This window comes from Microcaecilia unicolor, chromosome 3 (assembly GCF_901765095.1).
Source record: "Microcaecilia unicolor chromosome 3, aMicUni1.1, whole genome shotgun sequence".
Lineage (NCBI taxonomy): Eukaryota > Metazoa > Chordata > Amphibia > Gymnophiona > Siphonopidae > Microcaecilia > Microcaecilia unicolor.
The window spans coordinates 307,890,515-307,916,289 of record NC_044033.1 but is presented as its reverse complement, the minus strand read 5'-3'; the positions used below and the strand labels follow the sequence as shown (position 1 = coordinate 307,916,289).

Below are 25,775 nucleotides of genomic sequence, written 5' to 3'. Positions count from 1 at the left end.
TGAGAGGTATGACAGGAGGCTTGGCCTTCCCTGATTTGAGATGTTATGTTGCCCATCTCAGAAATGTATTTTATTGGATAAATAATAAGAGGAACAGCACTGGTTGCAACTAGAGGGTAGTGACATGGGGGGGGGGGGGGGGGTTCTTTATTGTTTTGGAAAAAAAAGAAGAACTCCAAGCAGGATGGCATGAGCATGTGTTGAGTGGCCCAGTCGTAAAGTACAGCACAAAATGGGTGCACTCTCAGGAAAGAACCCGAACATTAAAGAGATTTTATGGAATAAGTTCTTTGGGCTGAAAGGGTAGGAATGGTTATAAAAGAATAATTTAACAAGAGTTTGGAACTATGTTGTTCATGGAAGGTTTCTTACCAGGGAGGAAATTATTGGTAAATGTACTGAAAAGCCCTGGGTTTTCTCAATCTTGCAGATTTGTTATCTTCAATCCAGGAAGAATGTCTTACAGACCTGAATCTCCTAGAGGGATCCTAGCTAAGCTTTATAAATTGTAGGGGGAAAGTGCAGGAGTGGAGTATTAAGGTAGCAAGAGAGATGGGAAGAAGATTGGGGAGTCATATAAACTAAACAGCAAAGGCAAATGGTCTTTAGTCCCATTTAGACACCCAATACAAGCTATTATTTAGAGACTACATAATGCCCTCAAAGTTACATGAAATAGATAAGAACACACCTTATACATGTTGGAAGAATGCTTAAAGGGGATTTTCACCATATGTGGTGGGGATATTCTAAGATTCAGAGCTTTTAGCGGACCATGTGGGACAGAATTAAACAAATCACATATGCAGAACTTTCCTTTGAAGAAAATTGCTTACTACTTGGATGATCTGCCAATTTAGCAGGTAGAACACTAGGAAGGGGCAATAATGGCAAATTTTCTCCTTTTGGCAGCATGATTTGTCCTCACAATGGAAACAGAGGGGCCCATGGAGGACTGCTGGTGGACAAAAATATGGGCAACAGAATCACTAGAGAGAGACCACCAAGTATAAAGACATGCTACCAAGGTTCGAGTCGACATCGCAACTGCTGCTGGAGTTCAACAGGACTGGTTAACCTGCCCCAGTCATTTGGACTGACTAGACTTTTGCAAATAAGGACATTTTGTACAAAAACAACAACTCATCTTGAATTCGTTTAGGTGGAGTGAGAATGAAGAGTAGGAATGGACCACTAATGAGTTTTTAAATCACTCGCACGGGCACGTTTGTGTCCCCAAGGGAAGTGACTATATATTTTTTTTACTGTCAAGGTTTATTATATCAGCGATAGTGGTATGTGGGAACACAGTAATCATAGCAACTGCCTTTAATTACCATCAGATAATGTTATAAACGAACTGTGTATGCATTTATAAGCAAATGTGGTGGTATATGAATTTAGTGTGAGCATTTTAAGTGCTTATATGCATATATTAGGTTTAATTGTGATCTATGCCACATGGTTTTGATGTATCGGAATCTAGATTTGCATTATAATCAGCAGATGCAGGTGTGTGCGCATACACTCTAAAGGAGGCGGAACATAGAATGTGCTATGATGGTTCCATCTGTGACACTACCACATATTCCCCTTGGGGATGCAATGGGTGTAATGGGTACGGACTGAGCACATTTCAAAAAATATATATAATACTGTCTCACTGATTAAATATAAAGGAGGTATTTATTGTTAGAATTTTGACCTAAGGAATATTATTGATATTGTTGGACTTAGGTAATTTATTGTTTTCTTCCGTTTGATTTGTTTGTAAATAATATGCATCAACAATTGGTGGTATTAACTCTGATGAAGTCTTTAAAATCTCCAATGTGTACTGCTTAAACAATTCTCATGGTGATATTGAAGATAATTTTGGAAAATTCAGAAATCGCAATTTAGCAGCAAGAATTTCATTTTCCAAAATATTTAAAGCCTCAAATTCATTGAGTCATTAATCAACACATTTTTTACTATATTAACTTGGTCCAGTTCCTTCTCTAGTTGTTCCACGTCAGTAGTCTCAATCTGTTTAACTGCTTGAGTAAGTTGGTTAATATGAGGAACAAATTTCCCCAATTCAGTCAAGGATTCCCAAATCTTTTCAAGAAGTCTTTCCCCCATGGATCTGCCTAATCCCACACCACCATACATCACGAAAAGTTCAGAAATGGAAAACATAATATTAACCTCTCTCACAATATGCTACTATATCAACCTCAGCGTTTATTGTACTTCTGTATTATGTACTAGACTTCTATAAATCTAAATTTTGTAATTGCCTTTTTAGCAATATGTAAGCCACATTGAACCTGCCATATGGTGGGAAAATGTGGAATACAAATGCAATAAATACATAAATAACCTACAAAGTAATATTGGCAGGACACTGAAGAAAGAATTGTGGCAAAGACACACCTGGAGCATGCAAAGTCGTTTGTTGAACTCCTGCAGGTCCTTCATCTGTTGACACCACATCTCCCTCCACTGGAGCTCACGAGGACTGTTCCAAGTCGAACTTTCCACACCCTGCACAGGTGCCTCTTGTAGAAAACCCAAAATTGCGAACTGCTCTGATCATACTACCACCTCCAGGGTTACAGGCCCCGACCTCTTCGGTAGGTGAACCTGCTCTTAGGGTAGCTGCATCCAGAAAGTTAACAGTTTGATTGCAGCGGGGAGTGCCTTAACTCCACGCTCAAGGTTGTATCTTGCCCAGGAGAAGCAGCTGTAGCTCCTGCTTCAGAACACTACTCAAGTAGGCTTGTCGCTTCAGTCTGTAGTAACCTTGTACACTGCATGAAGAATCAACTGGTCCCGTCACTGGGCTTGGAGGGATAAGTCTGTGTCTTCCCACAGAATTTGACCACAATAAAATTTTTGAGGAAAAGAGTGCTTCAAACACTGCTCAAACTGATGCTGCCACCTTGACTCTGCCCCTAGGCATAATCTAAGACAGGTTCAAACTAAATGTCTACCCCAAATGACAGCAACTTATGCCTCATCTCTCTGTAATCTGAACAATAATCAAATAAGCCAGTGCAATCCTTGCGTACATACCACTATATCGGTCTTCATTACTGTTAGGCCAAAAAAAACCCAAGAAGCACAAATTTTCATAACTTCTGTTTCTGTACCATTGCTTCTTGGCACCTCTACACTAAGGGTCAATGTGGTGCTGAACCTGCTACTCCTAATTCTGGTATCCGTTTGCCTTGTTTCTCCTACTGCTCTACTGAATGTCGAGGTTCCCTCAATCACACCAGGCTCTATTCCCTCCTTCTCAGTAGGATAAGTCAAGATCAACTTGGGATACTCACCTGTAAACTCTGCAGAACATTCAGAAAATCATTCATCCCAGTCAGATGTTCCACATCTTGAAAAATTGCAACAAGTAGGGTTGGGGTGATGGCAATGGAGCGGGTCAGGATCACCCGCTTGAAACGTGACCATTTCAGGTTCAGGAATCCCTGTCCAAATGATATAAAAGAAAATCAACATTAGTTTTTTTTTCCCTTGCCATTTGTCATCAAAAAGTAATTAAAAACCTTAAATGTGGGTCTGCAGCCTAGTCCTGCCAGCCCCTTCCTACGATATGGATGCATGTCTACATGTAAATAAGGGTTGCAGCAGCATAAAAAGCAAAGTTACTTACTTGTAGCTAGATTCTCCGAGGACAGCAGGGCTTATATTATCACAAGTGGTTAATGCGGCATCGCATTGCCCGGTCTGAGCTTTATGACAAACCAAAACAGCTTTTGTGGAGCGTGAGACATGCTCCACCGAGCAGGTGCAGGTGCCTTCCAGCCCGCTGCTCGGGCATGGTTACCACAGTTAAATACTACAGCAAGAAAAAATAAAAGTAAAGAGACAACTCCTAGGGAAGGTGAGAGGGTTTGTGAGAATATAAGCCTTCCTATCCTTGGAGAATATCTGCTATAGGTAAGTAACTTCGCTTTCTCAGAGGACAAGCAGGGTATTAACTCTCACAAGTGTGGTGTCCCTAGCATCCAGGCTCACAGAAAACAACAAACATTGGTCAATTGGGCCTCGCAATGGCAAGGACATAACTCAGATCAACCTGAAACTATATACAAACTGAGTGAGAGTGCAGCAGATAACATAACAAAAGTAACTAGACCAATTATCTAGAAGATAATGTAATGACCTCTACCTTTCAAACAACTGACCATTTTATCTATCAAAAATATATTTACGAAATAAAGCTGTTTTTTTTATTTATTTATTTATTAACTTTTCATAACTTTACAAGCATTATACTTGCAACATGAAACACAGATATGATTAATACACAACATCCAAATAGGAATAAAATTATTCTAAAGAAAAACATTAATGTTTCATCATATCTTCCTTTGACCACAATTAAAGAGGAAGGAGTCAGAATTGTTCAGGGGAACATAAAAAAAAAAAAGGGAAAATTATAAGAAAAGGCATAGCCTTAAATACCACCATTGAATACTTTATGTTGGTTTTATCATTTGACAAGCTTTTTCATATTTATAAATTCTCTCAATTGTGTTGGTACAAAAAACACATACTTTATATTTAGATATTTTATAACACACTTGCAAGGATAAGCAAGTAAAAAAGTTGCCCCTAAAGACCTGATTTCCTCTCTCATTTTCAGAAACTGTTTTCTTCTTTCTTGAGTGATTTTAGTCACATCAGGAAATATCCACAATTTCTGTCCACAAAATTGTTGCTGTGTATTTTTAAAATAAAGTTTTAATACAGCATCAAAGTCTTGTTCAAATACAAAAGATACTAGGAGGGTAGCTCTAGTTACAACCTCGGACAAGGAGTCCTCCAATATCTGTGAAATGTCCTTCAATTCTTCAGCTTCCTCCAAAACACCTTCTCGATCTTTTTTTGTAGGTAAAAAATAAATCTTATTTATCGGCGGAATATTTTGAGCTGAAAATTTTAAATTCTCCAGAAGAAACTTTTTGAACAAATCATATGGTAACATTCCTACTGGTTTGGGGAAATTAAGAATTCGCATATTCAATCGCCTATTATAATTTTCTATTTGTTCAATCCTTTGACGCATAGACATATTATCTTTCATCACTGCAATAAATTTTTCATTTGTTTTTACAGCTTCTTCCTGAGAGTGTTTTTCCTGATCTTTTAAATCCTGCTTCAGCTTATCCAAAGATTGGGATAGCTGGCCTACAGTGTTGGCAAGTTTTTTAGTCTCTTGAGTAGAATTTATAATTAAATCTTGCATTTTTTGCATTGACTGCCAAAGCATGTCAAGCGTTACCACTCTGGGCGGGTTCTCCCGCGTTGTTTTACCTTCAACAGCCGACTCCAACTCTGGGATGGGGCCCTCTCCGAAATAAAGCTGTTTTTAAGGCCTTTTTTAAAATACCAAAACCTGACAAAGATTGTATTTCATTCAGGAGGAAGGTCAAACATTTGCTGCTTGATAGGCAAATAAAGATCTAAAAAATCCTTTTTGATGTAACCCACCTGGGACTCGGAAATGCTAAAGAGAACAGATCAGGGATATTATAGAATTTACAGGCAGATGACCAGCATATAAGGTGACTCACGTATTGAAATATTGAACTATTTAAAATTTTAAAGACCAAACAGAAAAATTTGAATAGTACTCTAATAATTTGAACTCCTGTGTGTGGCCTCTGAACAGCAAGTGTTGAGTTTCTATGGGTTTGATATTCAGACCTTGGGAAGCAGCTCGCTTAAGTGCCGTGATTGGTGCTGACCTCAGATATTCAATGCTGGGCTGTTTGCAGTGACTGGCATTGACTATCCGGGTTTTTTTTTTTTTGGTCAGCTCAATCCTGGCCAGTTAAGTTTACAGTGGGCAAAGAAATGACTGCTATTTAGGTGGTCTGATCTGGCCGCTGAACTTAGCCAGCAAAGACTAGAATATTCGTGATATAGCCAGTTAGCGGCTATCTGCGTACATTTAGCAGAGATAACCAGTTACCTCCCGCTGAATAATAGCAGTTAGCCGTTCCTGACCAGTTAAATAGTGCTGAATATTGGCCAGTATGTGTTTACACTTTCTGCTTTTAGTGTGCTTTCGCTGAGGTAAGTTGCTATTTATTTCTGGTTTTCCTGGGGGAAATCATGCTTCCACAACTTTAAGACAAGTGTGCTTATGCATTCTTATTGACCTTTGGTAAATGGCAGGAAGCCACCTCAAACACTGCCTTTTCTTTTCTGTGAGTACTCATTGTTAATTGTGCTTAATGTCCTGCTGTTTCTTTTAGCAAGGGTCGGCACTTTCTCTTTTTTACCAATTTTTGTTTTCGGGGTGATTTTTTTTTTCTTTTCCTGTCAGCAGTCACTTCAAAAAGAGGTCATTCGACTTTCTAGCCTCTGGAAAGCGTAGTATGATTTGCTAATTTATTATTTGGTATTGGCTCCATTTCTCAGCTTACCAATTTCGTTCATATGTTAAACAAAAAAAAAAAAGGATTCCAGTTATGGCGTTGGCAGTGCAGCAAAGTGGCTCTTCCTGTGCAGTTCTTGAGCTTTCCACAATGTTTTGGTCTTATGTCAAGCCTCTTTAGCACTGTGTGCTTTATCCTGCTGCCTTCTTTCCCAGTAGTGCTCAGTTATGTCTGCTCAATTCCTTACTCAAGGGACCTACAATCGCTAAGCCTTTTTGTGTTGGTTTACTAACAACATCTTTCTTAGAGCTTCTAGCTGAGCTCCTGGTCAGACATTTGGATGGTGTGAGTTGGTCTTCCTGCACTTTGCTAATTTCTATGGGTCATAGCTGGGGCTCCACTTTGGTACTAGCCACGTGGTTTGCCTGGTGGTGTCTGTCTCAAATGGACGTGAGCTATGTACCACTGCTATACTGTACCAGCTTCCTGATCTGTGGTATCAGCTTCCTTTTCAGCTGCATGCCGGTGCCTTCCTTTATGCTGTGCAGGGTCAGCCTCCTTATAAACTGTACAGTAGTAGCTACCTCTTATGTTGCACAGTGGTAGGTAACTTCTGAGGCCACATAATGATAGCTTCCATTTAGGATGGCAGCTACTTTATAGGCTGCTTAGTGTTAGCATGCTTATATGCTGTGCAGGTGCAGTATCTTTCAGCCTGCATGATGGCAGCATCCTTATATGTTGCATGGTGGTAGCATACTTCATTAGTGCCCGGTGGCATCATTCTTATATGCTGAATGATAGAGTCGAGTCCTTGTCTGCTGTATGGTGATGGCATCCTTAAATGCTATTATTTGTCAGTGTCTTATGTGCTGTGTGGTACCAGCATCTTTATAGTACTTTGTGCTATTCCAGTTCCTTTAGTTACTACTACTCGCATCTTAGGGATCATCCTCAACTCCTCCCTTCATATTTGCTTCCCAAATCTCAACAGTTGTTAAATGCTCCTTTTTTAAACTCCACATGATTTGTTCCATTCGTATGTTACTAACCCCCTTGGCTTTAAACATTCTCATTCACTCTCTAATAATCAGTCAATTTGATTATTGTAATACTCTAATTTAATGTAATATAAAGGATCACAAATGGCTACAAATTATTCAAAATACTACCATTAAACTAATTACTGGCCAAAAAAAATATGATCACATCACACCATTACTTAAATCAGAATACTGGCTACCTCTCACCGCATTACTTACACTCTGGAGAACTACCCTCTCTCTCTAGATTTCTGACCCCATATTGCCCTACCAGAACACTCAGATCTATGATTCAGAACAGATTAGTTACTCCCTCGCTGAGACAGATAGTATCAGACACTACCCGCAGTTCAATTATTTTCTGTACAGGGACCCGAACTAGAAAACATGCTTCCAGTGCATCTCAGACTACAAACATCCCTCCAACAATTCAAGACTGATTTAAATAGATTCCTATTTGCAGATGTCTAGAAGTATGCTATCCTACATTTGGGTATAAATACCTAAAGCATTGCACATTCCTACTGTGTTTTCCCCTCCATGCTTTCCTATCATATATTGTAGTTCCACCCCGTTTCCCTATCACCACTATTTTTGTACACTCTTGCTTCTCTAGTTTTAGAACGTAAGCCGCTCAGACATCTGTTTGATGAGAGGGGTAGAAAGTTCTTAAATAAACTTGACTTATATGCTGCATAAGGGCTGCATACTAGCATGTTTCAAGGTGGCAGAATCTTTAGGGGCTGCATTGTGGCAGCATTCTTCTATACTGCATGGTGGTGGCATCATATTGACTGTTGGCAGAATTCTTAGAAACACAGAAACATGAAAACAGGTAAGAATCAAATGGCCCATCCGATCTACCTATCCACAGCAACCACTACCTCCCTCCTTTCCCTAAGAGATCCCATGCTTTCCTAAATTCAGACACAGTCCTCATCTCCTCCACCTCCGCCGGGAGGAGATTCCACAGGTCCACCACTCTTTCCATGAAAAAGTATTTCCTTAGATTACTCCTAAGCCTATAACCTTTTAATTTCATCCTATGCCCTCTCATTCCAGAGTTTTCTTTCATTTGAAGCTCACCTCCTGTACATTAACGTCACAGAGGTATTTAAATGACGTCACATCCAAGGAGAATTCCTTAGCCAGAGAAAATGCCTTTCCACCACTGCCAAGGCCAAATTCTTTGCTGAAGCCCTAACCAAATCGCATATGGTGTCCACCAAAAAAGGCTGTACTTAACTCCAAGCTTATGACATCCTCAGAAACGTGTGCTGTGGATTCCCCCAGGAAATCCAGAAGTCTTTCCACCCAGTGAAAATAGGCTTGAGCCACAATCTCCACAGATCGCTGCTTGTAATGCCAGCGCAAAGATCTCAAAAGATCTCTTCATGAGGGCTTCCTTTCTTCGATCCCAAAGATCCTTTAATGCCACTCCCTCTTCAATGGGAATTCCGTCTTCTTGGGGACAGCTACGACCAGTGCATTACTTTTGGTAACTTGAAACTCTTCATTTCCATCAAAGGAAGCTGAAGAAGTCAAGTCATGGCTCTGCCAGTTCTTAGGGCTGCCTTGGGGGAAATGCTATTCTGCCCAGACCATCTCTTTGCAATCTTCATTAAACGGGAAGGTTTCTGCAGGCTTCCTGATCCCTTTCAAAAATGGATTTCCTTTTCTGGCTTACTGGAGGCTCCTCAGCTAACAAACAAAGCACCTACAGAACTTCAGTAATCAAAGAGAGAAGCTCCAGTCTATGGAAAATGCAAACTACAGTAGGGTCTTCACCTGGTCATTCTCACAATTGGCTCTCTCATCTAAACCTTCATCCAGGAGTTTCAAAGAATCCTCTGAGCAAAATCATGCAGATCCTTGCTTTTCTGACAAGCGCTGCCTCATGGCCCCCAGACTGGCAAGCCTTGCTTCATACAGAAGGCCTGGTGTGGCAATAATACAAACGCTACGAAAACAGAAGAAACTTCACCAGAATCCTGCCTGTGCAGCACTGGAGGTTCATCTGAATGGGGCTGCATAGAAGGTAAGGCACTCAAAACTGAGGTGCTTTCTGCCAGCATGTTTCCTTCTGAATCCTGCCAGGGCAGCTCTGCCAGACTAGTCTGCTCTTCCAAAGACGCCCAAGCCGACTTTGGGGCACTGCCAGGAGTTCCCTGCAACCCCGAAGTCGGCAGCATTGACTCAGTGCACATGCATCAAAGTCTATTAAATCCAGACACCAAGCGGCACACTAAGCAAGAAGCACAGTTTCTCCAAAGAAGTCATCATCTTGTCTAAATGGTCCCTGCGGTACCCAGCAAAAATCTTCCTGCTGCTGAACAAAGGATATTTCCACCCCTGAAATCAGAACCAAGTCTCAGGGAAAGAACTTGGCGAAAAGATAAATCTGATCAGGCTCGGGAGGCCTGGAAAAGTAGTCACCGCAAGTATAAATACGCCATCCGACTTGCAAAGCGCACCTACTTTTCATCTAAGATGCAGGTGGCTGGCCGGGACATCCGACAGATATATCAACTACTGAACACCTTTCTAGATACTCGCAAGCTAGAACGCTCCAGTGTTGATCCTCCCTCAGCTACACAACTTGGATCTTACTTCAAGGAGAAAATTCTTACCCTGCGGTCTTCAACCGTCAGCTGTCTCTCTGATGTGGATGACTTTCTGGCATCCTTGGACGTGCCTTCGGGTGCTTGCCCTGCTGACCGCTTTTGGATCAAATTCAATCGCCTGTTACCTGACAAAGTAACTGCTGCTCTACGTAAATTCACAAATAAAAGCTGCAAATTAGATGTATGTCCGACTCATCTCCTTAAAGTCGCACCAAAATGTTACATTGAAGATCTGACTTGTTACCTTAACAATATGCTAAGTGCAGGATTTTTCCCGCCAGGTCATGGAAACATCCTTCTCACCCCAATCCCAAAAAATTTAAATATCAAGCCAGATGTCATCTCTAACTATCGCCCAGTGGCTTCGATACCTCTAGTTATCAAGCTGATGGAAAGCCTGGTCAATGTTCAGCTCAACGAATTTTTAACTAATTTTGATATCCTCCATCAATCGCAATCAGGTTTCCGAGTTCATTACAGCACGGAGACTGTCCTGGTTACTCTCTTATCCAACTTTCGACGAGAACTATCTGTTGGACGGAAGATTCTCCTGCTACAATTTGATATGTCTAGTGCGTTTGACATGGTGGATCATGAACTCCTGCTCCATCTACTGGATTCTTTTGGTATAGGAGGACCAGTTTTGCATTGGTTCAAGGGTTTCTTGACTTCAAGGTCCTATCAGGTCATGGTGAATTCCAACACTTCTGAACCGTGGAATGCTTCCTGTGGGGTCCCCCAGGGCTCTCCCCTCTCACCCACCCTATTCAATATAATGATGATGCCTCTAGCCACAGCACTTGCAAATCTGGACCTCAACCCTTTCATCTATGCGGATGACATTACAGTCTACATCCCTTTTCAATCCACAGTATCAGAAGTTGCCAAGCTCATAGATGCCTGTTTCTCCACTTTAGAACAATGGGCTAGGGTGTTCCGCTTCAGGCTAAACAGGGAAAAAACTCATTGTCTCATCCTCTCGTCCACGCACGCTCATGTAACTGACACAATGCTTCCAGCTCTGGGCTCGGCCCTCCCGATTGCCAAAAGCCTGAGACTTTTAGGAGTACACCTGGATTCACATCTCCAGCTGGTTGATCATGTACACCTGGTCTCCAAAAAAATGTTCCAGGCCATGTGGAGGCTTCAACGCATTAGATACCTCCTTCCCAGAGACTTGCTTCGTACCCTTGTCCATTGGCTTGTCATATCCCACCTGGATTATTGTAGTGGTATATATGTGGGTTGCCAGGCCTCCTTATTGAAAACTTTCCAAACGGCTCAGAACACCGCGGCGAGGCTCATCCTAAACGAACGGCGTTTCGCACACGCCGACCCCCTGCGCTTTAAACTTCATTGGCTACCTGTACAGGAGTGCATTGCCTTTAAGATCTGCTCCCTAACACATAAAATCATCTATGGGGATGCCCCGGAATATATGCTCCCCTTGATCGACCTTCCGCCTAGAAATGCCAACCCTGCTGCTCGGTCATATCTCCATCTCCATTTTCCGAATTGTAAGGGAGTCAAGTATAAGAAAATCTTCGCCTCGTCTTTCCGTTATTGGAGTCCCAAATACTGGAACACGTTACCTCGTCACCTTAAAACCCAAGTGGACCATGCCCTTTTTAAGAAGTTATTAAAGACATTCCTCTTTGCTAAGACTTACCCCTCAATTTACCATGTTGATTAAAGCATCCCTTGTCCCTTCCCTACTTAGTTCACTTTGTTAGTTTCTTCCCTCCTGTGTATTTCTTTATGCTTGCCTAAGCTGTTAAGATTGTACTCTTATTTAATTCTCTGTAAGCCACATTGCGCCTGCATGTGTGGGAAAATGTGGGATATAAGTAACAAATAAATAAATAAATAAATAAAACCCAACTCTGAAGGCCCTGCCTGAGCGCCTTTTCAGTAAGAAGTACAGTGTACATATCTCTCCTCTTTTTTTTTTTTGTTGGCACTGTTTCCTTCTGCTCCTGGGAGGCATTGAGGGGAATCCTCCTAGTAGTGGAAAGAGGGGGGGGGGGGGGGGGGGTCGAGGAACAGGGGGAAGGACCCAAACAACAGTGTGCATTGCCAGGGAAGGAAAACCAGGCATGGTTAGGTCTCTTGCCATATTACCTCTCTCGTGTGCTTTCTTTTTTTTCCTGCTGTTTCACCAAATTACGCTCTCTACTTTTTTTTTTTTTTTTCTTTTAGATGAGGCCAAAATGGCACATCCCAAACCAGATCTGATTTGACGAGGGCTGCACAGGTACTCACCCTGACCTGCTGAGGAGACTGAGAAATACTGGCAGGCTCTGGGCTCCACAGGTGTTCATACTATGACAACATCACTCAATAGTTCTCAGTCTCCCATCTGCTGATAGGAGAGCACATATCCACTTGTCGTGAATATCTGGAGAAATGATTAGGAAATAAAATTTTTCTTGCTAGGGAGAAGAAATCAAAGCATATTAGAGCTTGGGAGGACCAACCTGGGGCTGAGCTGAAGAGGACTGGGGTGAAGTATTTGACAGCCCATCTAAAATAGCAATAGCATGGTTGCTTATCTGTAACAGGTGTTCTCCGTGGTCCTGAAGATAATGCAGACACACATAGTAGCCTTCTCTATGGTCAGGCGACCCTCAGGGGGAGGAATGCTGGCTTCAGCGTAATCCCTGGTAAGCCTTTCCTCAGCTGAGAGGTGCCCAGCTCTACCACCGGCTGCCTTTCAGGTGCTGTGAAGGACTTGCAGCTCATCTGCATATCCTTACAACCTTCTCCGGGGTGGCACTTAGGTCCACTCCGATCCACTCAGGGCCTCCGCTCTAGGTGCCCAGCGCTCCCACCAGGTGCAGTGGAGGACTTGCAGCCCTTCTGCATTTCTTCACAGCTGTATCCGGGGTGACTCCAGTTCCACCCCGATCTTCCCAGGGCCTTCGCTCCAAGTGCACAGAGTTTCCAGGTGCTTTTTGGCTAGGATCAGGCGACCCTCAGGGGGAGGAATGCTGGCTTCAGCCTAACCCCTGGTAAGCCTTTCCTCAGCTGAGAGGTGCCCAGCTCTACCACCGGCTGCCTTTCAGGTGCTGTGGAGGACTTGCAGCTCATCTGCATATCCTTACAGCCTTCTCCGGGGTGACACCCAGGTCCACTCCGGGCCTCCGCTCTAGGTGCCGCGCGCCGGGGCATTTTTCTCTTTATATCTAATCTTCTTCCCAGTTGCTAAAGTACCTCAATCGTTTATGGCCCCTATTCACATTCTCTTCCTAGCCCTGTCCCTTCCTAATCTTTTCCCTCACCCCCTACCTCTCTCCCCTACAGGAACTCACTGCCCATCCATCGACTTCATCACCTCACCTTCTCTCCTACCCTCTTCCTCCCTCTTGGCTTTTAATCTCCGCCTCTTTCTTCCGTCCATTTTGCCTTCCCCATTCCATCTAAATACCTCTCGCCTTCGACGCCTTCGTGGCCACACCTCTCCTACTCTCCTCCGCTCTCTTTTGCTCCTTCTCTTACTCTCAGCCGGTGACATCAATCCCAATCCTGGCCCCCCTCACCAACTATTATCCCAACTCTACAGATCTCACCACGACCTCTCTAACCTCATCTCTATTTCTCTACTCCCCTCCACTTCTCTGCCCTTCTCTTGCGCCCTATGGAATGCCCGCTCTATCTGTAACAAACTCGCCTATATCCAGGACCTCTTTATCTCGCGTCACCTCCATCTGCACGCCATAACAGAAACCTGGCTCTGCCCTGATGACTCTGCTTCAGTCGCAGCCCTGTGCCATGGCGGTTATCTATTTTCACATACTCCTCGCCCTGCTGGCCATGGGGGCGGTGTTGGACTACTTCTCTCTCCCTCCTCCAGATTTCAACCCCTTCTTCCACCTCAATCTCACTGTTTTTCCTCCTTTGAAGTCCACTCTATCCGCCTTTTCTCTCCTCTGCCTCTTCAAATAGCGGTCATTTATCGTCCCCCTGATAAGTCCCTTTCATCCTTTCTCAGTGACTTTGATGCCTGGCTTGCCTTCTTCCATGATCCTTCCTCCCCCTCTCTCATCCTTGGTGACTTTAATATTCCTGCTAATGATCCTTCCAACTCTTATATTTCCAAGTTACTCGCTTTAACGTCCTCCTTTAATCTCCAACTATGCTCCACCTCCCCCACTCATAAAAATGGTCACTGTCTTGATCTCATCTTCTCCTCCAACTGTTCACCCTTTAGTTTCCTTGCCTCTGATCTTCCCTCCTCTGATCACCATCTTATAACTTTCACAATTAAATCTCCTCCCTCCCAGTCCCGTCCATCTTATCTAATTTATCTAGGAATCTTCACGATATTGACCCTTCATCTCTATCCTCCCATGTTTCAAACCTCCTCTCTACTGTGGCACCATCCACGTCTGTCAACGAGGCTGTTTCTTCTTACAACAATACTCTATCCTCTGCCTTAGACACTCTTGCACCTTTGATGACCCGCCCTGTAAGGCGTACAAAACCCCAACCTTGGCTGACTTCTAATATCCGCTACCTACGTTCCTGTACCCGCTCCGCCGAACGCCTCTGGCGGAAATCTCGGGCTCTTGCTGATTTCTTACACTTTAAGTTCATGCTGACCTCCTTCCAATCTGCTCTTTTACGTGCCAAACAGGATTATTATATCCAACTGACCAACTCTCTTGGCTCTAAATCCTCGACTTCTCTTCACCACATTGAACTCTCTCCTCAAGGTGCCCCCTCCCCCAACTCCCCCTTCATTATCTCCTCAGACCCTTGCTGAATTCTTTCACAACAAGGTTCAAAAGATAAACCTTGCTTTCTCTACCTCATCACCTCTCCCTCCAATAGTCCGTTCCCCTCTCTCTCCTTCCCCTTCCTCCTTTCCTGAAGTTACTATTGAGGAAACTACACTTCTCCTTTCTTCCTCAAAATGTACCACCTGTTCCTCTGATCCCATTCCCACCCACCTTCTTAATGCCATCTCTCCTGCTCTTATTCCTTTTATCTTATTCTTAACCTCTCACTTTCCACTGCAACTGTCCCTGCTGCCTTTAAACATGCTGTGGTTACACCTCTCCTTAAGAAGCCTTCACTCGACCCTACTTGTCCCTCTAATTACCGACCCATCTCCCTCCTTCCTTTTCTCTCCAAATTACTTGAGCGTGCTGTTCACCGCCGCTGCCTTGATTTTCTCTCCTCACATGCTATTCTTGACCCACTACAATCTGGTTTTCGCCCTCTCCACTCAACCGAAACTGCGCTTACTAAAGTCTCCAATGACCTATTACTGGCTAAATCCAGAGGTCAATATTCCATCCTCATTCTTCTTGATCTTTCCGCTGCTTTTGACACTGTCGATCACAGCATACTTCTCGATACCCTGTCCTCACTTGGATTCCAGGGCTCTGTCCTTTCCTGGTTCTCTTCCTACCTCTCCCTCCGCACCTTTAGTGTTCACTCTGGTGGATCCTCTTCTATCCCTCTGCCTCTCGGCGTACCTCAGGGTTCTGTTCTTGGTCCCCTCCTCTTTTCTATCTACACTTCTTCCCTTGGTTCATTAATCTCATCCCATGGCTTTTCCTACCATCTCTATGCTGATGACTCCCAAATCTACCTTTCTACCCCTGATATCTCACCTTGCATCCAAACCAAAGTTTCAGCGTGCTTGTCTGACATTGCTGTCTGGATGTCTCAACGCCACCTGAAATTAAATATGACCAAAACCGAGCTTCTCATTTCCCCCCCCAAACCCACCTCCCCGCTCCCCCCGTTTTCTATTTCTGTTGATGGCTCTCTCATTCTCCGTCTCCTCAGCTCGAAACCTTGGGGTCATCTTTGACTCTTCTCTCTCCTTCTCTGCTCATATCCAGCAGATTGCCAAGACCTGTCGTTTCTTTCTTTACAACATCCGTAAAATCCGCCCCTTTCTTTCCGAGCACTCTACCAAAACCCTCATCCACATTCTTGTCACCTCTCGCTTAGACTACTGCAATCTGCTTCTTGCTGGCCTCCCACTTAGTCACCTCTCCCCTCTCCAGTCGGTTCAAAACTCTGCTGCCCGTCTCATCTTCCGCCAGGGTCGCTTTACTCATACTACCTCCCTCTCCTCAAGACCCTTCACTGGCTCCCTATCCGTTTTCACATCCTGTTCAAACTTCTTCTACTAACCTATAAATGTACTCACTCTGCTGCTCCCCAGTATCTCTCCACACTCGTCCTTCCCTACACCCCTTCCCGTGCACTCCACTCCATGGATAAATCCTTCTTATCTGTTCCCTTCTCCACTACTGCCAACTCCAGACTTCGCACCTTCTGTCTCGCTGCACCCTACGCCTGGAATAAACTTCCTGAGCCCCTACGTCTTGCCCCATCCTTGGCCACCTTTAAATCTAGACTGAAAGCCCACCTCTTTAACATTGCTTTTGACTCGTAACCACTCGCCTCCACCTACCCTCCTCTCTTCCTTCCCGTTCACATTAATTGATTTGATTTGCTTACTTTATTTATTTTTTGTCTATTAGATTGTAAGCTCTTTGAGCAGGGACTGTCTTTCTTCTATGTTTGTGCAGCGCTGCGTACGCCTTGTAGCGCTATAGAAATGCTAAATAGTAGTAGTAGTAGTCTGTCTGCCCAGACACACTCTCCCTAGCTCGATTAGCACAGATTCAGCAATCAATAGGGTACGGAGCCCTCCTTCCCACTCAGTGCACGTCACCAGTCTCTTCTGTTCAATGTATAGCAAGCAAAAGTATACAGTTGTGAAAATGAAAAGATTATTGGTTTCTATCCAGTTTGTGTGTGTGTGTGTGTGGGGGGGGGGGGGTTGAGGGTATGGTGGGCAGGAAGATATGTCTGCATTATCCTGAGGACCACAGAGAACAACTGCTATAGGTAAGCAACCATGCTTTCTCCGTAGGCAGGATAATGTAGACACACATGGTGACACACATGGTGACTTCCTAGCTGAAGGTTGCAAGTGTATAAATCAGAGCTATTGCAGCCTGTGCTAAAAGCAGTGAGGGAGGAGGAAGTCTGACACTAGGAGAGTAAGCTGTGCAAAACAGCTTGTCCAAAGGTAAAATCCCTCCTGGTTGCTGTGTCAATGCAATAATGCTGAGAGAAAGTATGTGATGTGGACCACATAGCTGCTCTGCAATGTCTATCAAAGAGACACCTCTTAAGTGTGTGCCACAGAAGTAGCCATAGTACTTACTAAATGAGCCGGTTGATACTGTGTATCTGGATTTTCAAAAGGCATTTGACAAAGTACCTCATGAAAGACTCCAGAGGAAATTGGAAAGTCATGGGATAGGAGGTAGTGTCCTATTGTGGATTAAAAACTAGTTAAACGATAGAAAACAGAAAGAAGGGTTAAATGGTCAGTATTCTCAATGGACAAGGGTAGATAGTGGAGTTCCCCAGGGGTCTGTGCTGGGACCGCTGCTTTTTAACATATTTATAAATGAACTAGAGATGAGGGTAACTAGTGCAGTAATAAAATTTGCTGACAACACAAAGTTATTCAAAATTGTTAAATTGCAGAGGATTGTGAAAAATTACAAGAGCACCTTACGAGACTGAGAGACTGGGCGTCTAAATGGCAGATGACGTTTAATGTGAACAAGTGCAAAGTGATGCATGTGGGAAAGAGGAACCCAAACTATAGCTACGTCATGCAAGGTTCCACATTAGGAGTCACCGACCAAGAAATAGATCTCGACGTTGTTGTTGATGATATGTTTCAAGTCTCTGCTCAGTGTGCTGCAGCGGCTAAGAAAGCAAATAGAATGTTAGGTATTATTAGGAAAGGAATGGAAAACAAAAGTGAGGACGTTATAATGCCTTTGTATCGGTCCATGGTGTGACCGCACCTTGAATATTGTGTTCAATTCTAGTCGTCGCATCTCAAAAAGATATAGTGGAATTACAAAAGGTACAGAGAAGGGAGATGAAACTGATAAAGGGGATGGGATGACTTCCCTATGAGGAAAGGCTGAAGTGGCTAGGGCTCTTCAGCTTGGAGAAAAGACTGCTCAGGGGAGATATAATAGAGGTCTATAAAATAATTAGTGGAGTGGAACGGGTAAAAGTGAGTCGTTTGTTTACTCTTTCCAAAAATACTAGGACTAGGGGGCATGTGATGAAGCTACAAAGTAGTAAATTTAATACAAAACGGAGAAAATGTTTCTGCACTCAACGTGTAATTAAACTCTGGAATTCCTTGTCAGAGAATATGATAAAGGCGGTTAGCTTAGCAGAGTTTAAAAAAGGTCTGTACGGCTTCCTAAAGGAAAAGTCCACAGACCATTATTAAATTAAAAGGTGTGAGCAAATGCAAAAATGCAAATAAATAAATAAATAGACTTGGGGAAAATCCCCTGCTTATTTCTGGGATAAGCAGCATAAAATGTATTGAACTTTTTTGGGATCTTGCCAGGTATTTGTGACCTGGATTGGCCACTGCTTGGAACAGGCTGCTGGGCTTGATGAACCTTTGGTCTATCCCAGTGTGGAAATACTTATGTATTTATGTAAGCTTAAGTAGTGGGGATAGACTGACCTGTTGATAACAAAAAGAGATGCAATCTGCTATCCACAGAGAAAGAGTAGTTTTGTATACTCGCAGTCTAAGGTATTTCTGATGAAAAGAAAGACAGGCTTTTCAGCTTTTCCTATGTTTGCTTGTTCTGTGAAGGTAGAAAACAAGAGCTCTCCTGCACTCCAAAGTATGGATGGTCATTTCCACAAGTGATGAGTGAGGCTTGGGAAAAAATACTGGTAGAACAATGTCTTGATTGAAAGAAGATACAACCTTTGGTAAAAACTTTGGATGAGGTCACAGAATAACTTTGGTAGGGAATTCTTTGTGTATGGCGGGTAATGTACAGAGGCCTGGATGTTGCTAATGCGACAGGCTGACATGATTGCTAAGAGAAATAAGGTCTTCCAAGTGAGGTACTGGAGATGTGGAAGCCAAAGGTTCAAATTGGCTTTGCAAGAGACAATGAAATTCAAGTCCCAAGAAGGAGGTGGTGTGAGAACTGGTGGGTATAAGTGCACCAGACCTTTGAAGAATCTGTGAACCAAGGGATGAGAAGCAAAAATGAATGATGAATTGGTACGATGGTAAGAAAATGCTGCAAGATGAACTCTGATAGATGATAGTTTGAGGCCAGAGTTGGAGAGGTGGAGGAGGTACTGGAGAACAGAATGAATTCAACAATTGAAGAAATCGTAGTTGTGTTCAGAGCACCAAATAGAGAATCTTTTCCATTTTAGGGAATATGATTTTTGAGTAGACTGCTTGTGAGCAGCTTTTAGAACATTGTATATGGTCAATAGGTTTGACTGGAGAGATCTCCCTTTATTCTCCATGCTGTTGGGATGAAGGTGTCCTTGCTGCCGAGTCAAAAGGAGTGGATGTGATCCCAGGTGGATGGGATTGTCTATCAACAGTCAAGAAGCCACGGGTACCATGTTTGACAGGCCCAATTTGGAGCTATGAGGAATAGATCCATTTCCTCTTGAAGAACTTTCCAAATCAGTTTTGAGATTAAGGGAACTGGAGGAAAGGCAGAGAAGAAGCCCTTGTTCCAAGTAAGAGAAAAAGCATCTGGTGTTTTGAGGGGACTCTGGAACAAAACTGCTTGCATTTGGTGTTGAGGTCCATAGAAAACAGGTCGATAATTAGAGTGCCTCAGGACTGTAAATCTGTTGAGTCACTTGCATGGAAAGGGACCACTTGTATAGAGTTTAAAAAAAACCAACGCTGCTCAGCTTGTCTGCTAATTGGTTAAAGGGTCTTGGAATATAAGAAGCCTGGAGGTAAGCACAGAGCTAGGTAAGTTTTAGCCACGCTCGGTAGGCCTCCTGACATAGAAGCAGAGAACCCATGCCTCCTTGCTTGTTGTGGTAAAACATTGTAACTTGATTGTCTGTCTGCAACAGGTCCGCTTGTCCTCTGTTATGGCATAGTAGACTGCTCAAAGTTTGAAGATTGATGTGATAGGAAGGTTATTAGGCTCCACAGCTGTGTGAGGAGGCGTCCGTTGTGAGGAAAAGATCTGCAGAAGGTGGAGTAAAAGGCACTCCCTTTGTCAAGTTGGTTATGTCAAGCCACCACCTGAGATCTTATTTCATTTGTGAGGTCAATGGGATTTTGTGACTTAGTCTTTGCTTGCACGGAAGTCATCGAGTTTTGAGGCCCCATTGAATAGGTCACATTCCGAGTTTTGCTGTAGAAATCATCACTGTCGTTGCTGACATGTGGCCCAATAAGCGTAAGAGGGATCTTGCGGTACAGACCTCTGCATGACGATGCTGATTGGTAAGGTAGTAGATGGCTTGAATCCACTCTTGTGGAAGGAATACCCTGTGCTGAATGGCATCCAATAAGGTCCCTATGAATTGAAGAGATTGCGTAGGCTCCAGGATAGACTTTTGAATGTTGATAATGAACCCCATGAGCTTACAAAGTTGTCATTGTGATTTGAAGAGCCTATTAAGGTCAATCATCCAAGAAGGGAAAAACTGAGAAGCTGCTACCCTAGGGTTTTGGTGAACACATGGGGACAGAGGAGAGTCCAAATGGGAGGACTTTTTATTGAAAATGATGGTTTTGGAATTGGAAAGTGAGTATAAGCATCCTTTAAATCTAGGAGTCGCCGGACATGACTTTTGAGGGATCAGAGGTAGAATTGTCTAAAGAGAACACATCCTGAATTTTTTTTTGTTTGACAAAGGCATTGAGGAGGCTTAGATCGAGAATTGGTCATAAGCCTTCTGATTTTTTTGGAATTAGAAAATAATGTGAGCAAATTCCAGGAGCCACTGTTGTTGGATCCACCAGTTCTATTGCCTGGGCACATAGTAGAGATTGGCTCTCTTGATGAAGAATGGGTGAGTGGTGAGATGATATCTGGTTGATATTTGGCTGAGATGAAGTCAGCAGATGTATAAAAGTTATCTTGTAGCTGTATTTGCCTAGGTTAAGAACCCATTCATCTGTGGTGACTTGTTGCCAGGCTTGAAAAAAAAGAACCAAATCTGACCTCCTAGCGGTAAAGTGTCAAAAGCTAGGGGTATATTTGGAAGTCATGGTGGTGGAAGACGACAGAGTCTTCCTGTCTCGTGGTAGACCTGGGAAAGGATGACTGTGGGGAAGTCTAGGTTGCAGTTGGCAGGAATATGGTTGATAACATTTTCTGTAGGAAGGTTGGAATTGATACATTTTCTGATATGAAGTAGGAAACCACCTTTTGGAAGAAGTGGAAGTATCTGACAGAGGGTTGGAGAGTTCTTTACATGTAGATCTATCCTCCTTTAGTTAGGTCACTGCACCCTTTACTTTATCACCAAATAGATTGTCACCTAAACAGGAAGCATCAGCCAATCTATCATCTCTGAGGCCTGGAGCCAGTTATATGCCTAGCTGTGATAGATACGGCTCCTAGAAGTTAAGTGGTGTCATACAGATCATAAGTATTTGTGATGAGATGAAAGGTAATCTCTTCCATAGTAGTTAACGTGGTGACTGGCTCCGGAAGCGGCATAGTGATTGATTCTAATGCAGCATAAAGCTTAGAATGCTTAGTCTTACATGCAGTGACCCAAGTAAAGGAGGATAGATCTACATTTATAGTTGGTGAGCCACAATTCTGGAAAGCTAACATCACAGCTGAATACATCTGCCTTCCCACTGTATTTAAAGTCTTTGGCTCTTCTCCCAGAGGAAACAGAGGGTGTGATTTTAAAGATTTAGATTTATTAATTATTGCCTCAAAATCCATGGAGTGATGAGGGAGTTGTACTTTCTCACTTTCAGGAGCAGGCTGGACTTTATATATTGCATCCAACCTTTTGGAAATAGGTTGTTGAGTATAGGGATTATGCCAAATTTTTGTCTGTAGACCTTGCAAGATGGAGTGAATAGGCAAAGTAACAGGACCATAGGGTGAGTCCAATGCTTTAAGGATGCTCTGGAAATCCTTTTTTGTTCATAGAAAACATTTCTGCTCCCAAGGCTAAGTCCCTCAGACTTTTTTGTATGAATTTAGCATAATACATGATATCTTCTGACAGGATCTGGACTGGAGGGCTGCCATTTGGTGGTGAATTGTTCCCATGCCCTATGGAAGGGGCTGGTGAGGGAGTATGCGATATTGGAAGTGCAGCAGATTAGAAGTGTGGCAGAATAAAAACTAGAGCTGCAGAGGGTTGCTGTAGCACCTTTTGAAAGAGCTAGAGCAATAAAAAGGCCAACAACCTGAGTAGCTTGTAAAGGAGTAGATACAGAAGAAGGTAGAACAGAGAGTTCTTGGGAAGGTGAGGGTAGATGCGGCTCTTGTGATATGTGCTGAAATCTGTCAGAAGGACATCTAAATCTCAAGGGGGCGTGCCAGGGGCATGTTCAAGGCGGGACTTGGCATTCCTAAGACTTAAATGTCTTTCAGCCATAATGGAACAAAACAAAAATGTCCAAGACTAAAACTTAGACGTTTTGAGCTAGACCTGTTTTTATAATGAACAGCTGCAGTGGGAATTGAACCCACTTCCCCTGGATCAAAGTCTGCTGCACTAATCACACGGCTACTCCTCTGCTCCAATCAAGAGGTGCCCCAAATAACCAGATGACCACTGGAGGGAATCAGTGATCACATCCCCTTACTCCCCCAGTGGTCACTATCCCCCTCTCACCCCAAAACATTTGACTAAAAATATTACTTGCCAGCCTCAGATGTTATACTCAGGTCCATTAAAATAGCATGCAGGTCCCTGGAGTAATCTAGTAGTGGTGCAGTGCACTGCAGACAGGTGGACCCAGGCTTCTACCTCCCCCTACTTATTACACTTGTGGAAGAAACTGTGAGCCCTCCAAAACCCATCAGAAACCCACTGTACCCACATATTGGTGCTCCCTTCACCTGTAAAGGCTATGGTAGTAGTGTACAGTTGGGGGTAGTGGGTTTTGGGTTGGTCAGCAGACAAGGCAAGGGAGCAATGGTGAGATGTCTACCTAGGAGCATTTTATAAAGTCCACTGCAGTGCCCCCAAGGATGCCCTATTGCTTTCCTGGGATGTCACTTTTCCACTATTCTACCTGATGCAAAGCTTTCTATTTTTTTTATAACATCTGAGCCTTGTGTCTATTGTTTATCACTAGATTTGGGCTTTGAATTCAAGAATACAAGAAAAGGAGGTCACCTCATTACATATGTCTAAATACCAGAGTGCTATTTTTCCATACTTCATAGCAAGTGTACATTCCCTAATTACCTGTCCCAATGCAACTGAAGCTTGTACCTCCTCAGTGCATGTAAATGGATTCATCCCTGTATGGAGTCTCTGATGCTATGTGAAGCTTTCTTTCCAACCAAAGCTTTTGCCACACTCAGGACATGTAAATGGTTTCACTCCTGTGTGTATTCTCTGGTGCATTGTGAGATTTACCTTCTGACCAAAGCTTTTACGAGACTCTATACATGCAAATGGTTTCTCTCCCATGTGGACTTTCTGATGCACTTTGAGATTTACATTACAACCAAAGCTTTTACCACACTTAGAACATGTGAATGGTTTCACTTTATTGTGGATTTTCTTGTGTATTTTATACGTTTTGCATTTGGATGTATTTGTTTGAAAATGGACCAAAAAATAAAACATCCAAATCACAAAACATTTTTCCAAACAGCATTTTCAAAAGGAAAAGAGAGACTTTTTTTTTGTAGAAAATGACCTTTCCTGTTCTGATTTTGTACATTTTACAAAAAAACGTCCAAATTCAGACTTAGATATTCTATCCAAAAATACCCTTGTGCATTTGACTTGCCCAAAGTCACAAGCAACAGCAGTGGGAATTAAATCCATGTTGCCAGGATCAAAGCCCGATGTACTAACCATTAAGCCACTCCTCTGTTTTGGATGTTTTGCATTTGGACGTTTTTTTGTTCTAAAATGGACAAAAAAAAAAAGGACATCCAAATCACAAAACGTCCATAGCATTTTGGAACACAAAAGATAGATGTCTTATCTTTTTTGAAAATTACCTTCTTTCCTGTTCAGAATTTGGACGTTTTTGTAAAACGTCTAAATTCTGATTTAGACGTTCTATCAAAAATGCCCCTCTATGTGTGTCTGCATTATCCTGCCCATGGAGAAAGTCAGTTATATAGTTGTAAATTTTGTTCAGGTTGTACTATAGACCCCTGTCAGATTAAAGGCTATGTTTAAGAATGTGAGTGATGTATATGTTGGAGACAGTGTGGTTCCTGAGGGATCATATTTGGTGGTATTGCCTAGTTGCATAATTTTAGGCTAAGGACTTTCGCTTTTTAAGTAAGCTTGCTCAAACAGGGATTCCCAAAAGGAAGAGGTGGCTTTGTTAAATAACAGAATACTTGGGGTTGAAGAAGCGATGGGTAGATTGATTATTCTTGGAATCACAGTTACTAGACTAGTAATAGCAGCCTGGTGAGACAACCCCAGGCTTCTACCTCGTCTGCAATGAAACAACCTGTATATATCACACACATACCTGAGTTTGACAGTATTATGCTTAAACAATTTTGAGAAATATTTCCTCAAATGTGTAGAATCGTAACTGCCAGCTGGAAAGTGATTGAATAAAGATGATTTATAGGCACCAAAGAAGGTGGTTACTGAAAGAAGATGGGGCACCAGAAAGGTGAGCAGAGGAACAGGGGAATGGGGAGCAAGGAACTGAGGTTAATTAAAATGATAACCAATATGTTCCACTACTAGAAATAGAATTTATGTTAAGATCTATAGTATTTCTAAAGCTTAAGTTATAAAAAACTGTGCTGGGTATATGGGTATGGTTTGTAATGGTAATAATTTCTATAAAAATTACAAATAAAATTTTCCTGATGTTAATGCCTATTACATGATCATAATTTGTTGTGAAATAATGATTTAAACTAATAAATAAATAAAAAAAAAAAAAAAAAAATTACAAATAAAAACAATATTCTGACTTGCCCATGGCATAAGTAGACAGCTGCTTTCTTTTGTTGCGTCAGTAAATTTTTCCAGGTTGCTAACCTGATGGCCAGGTTAGCATTTGCTAAGCCAGTGCAGGTGAGATAAATGCTCAGAAACATACCTCCATTACAAACTGGCCAGAATAGGTTCCAGTCATTGTTGAACTCTGGCCAGCTGCAAGAATACCAACAGCCCAAATGTAGAGAGCAGCAGGACCAAAGTAACACCCAAGGACAACACCCTAAAGCACAAAAGGAAGAACATAAGACAACTGAAATTATTTAAGTAAAAAACACTTGCCTTGTGTAGAAGTTATTAGAATAAGCAGCTTCCAAAAGGAGATTTTGTGGATAATGTCTCAAAGCTACAGTACACTTGAGCGTGTTCTTAGTATAATTTTCCTAAATAAAATACTGTTTAATGGTGAGTGCACATGTGCAGGGAGAATGTGGTTCCAATGGTTTGAACATCTTCCTACTTCTCATAAAAGGTTTTTCTCTGTTCGGGGAGCTTAGTGATGATTTGTTTTGATCTTTAAGGGCATAATTCATTAAGGTATTCCCCATGAAAAAAACAAAAAGTGAAGGAAAGACTCAATGAATCAAACACCAATGTGCCAAAACTGAACACAGAAACATACTTCAGTTCTGAAACAGTATTCAAAGACCTTTAAAATTGGGTTGAGTAGCCTTAAGGTTAGAGCAGCAGGCTGGCATCCAGGGGAACCCTGT

At 42.6% G+C, this 25,775-nt stretch overlaps 1 protein-coding gene across 3 annotated transcripts in view; it reads right to left on the bottom strand.

Annotated features, from left to right (window-relative positions):
* The window catches only part of SLC11A2 (solute carrier family 11 member 2), a 319,640-nt gene that overhangs the window by 77,211 nt on the left and 216,654 nt on the right, over positions 1-25,775 (bottom strand). For all 3 annotated transcript variants that reach the window (XM_030198289.1, XM_030198288.1, XM_030198291.1), the window contains 2 exons: positions 25,166-25,285; positions 3,321-3,470 (listed from right to left, as the gene is read on the bottom strand). In XM_030198289.1, the coding sequence (XP_030054149.1) occupies positions 3,321-3,470; positions 25,166-25,285 (270 nt within the window). The remainder of the gene's footprint in view (positions 1-3,320; positions 3,471-25,165; positions 25,286-25,775) is intronic.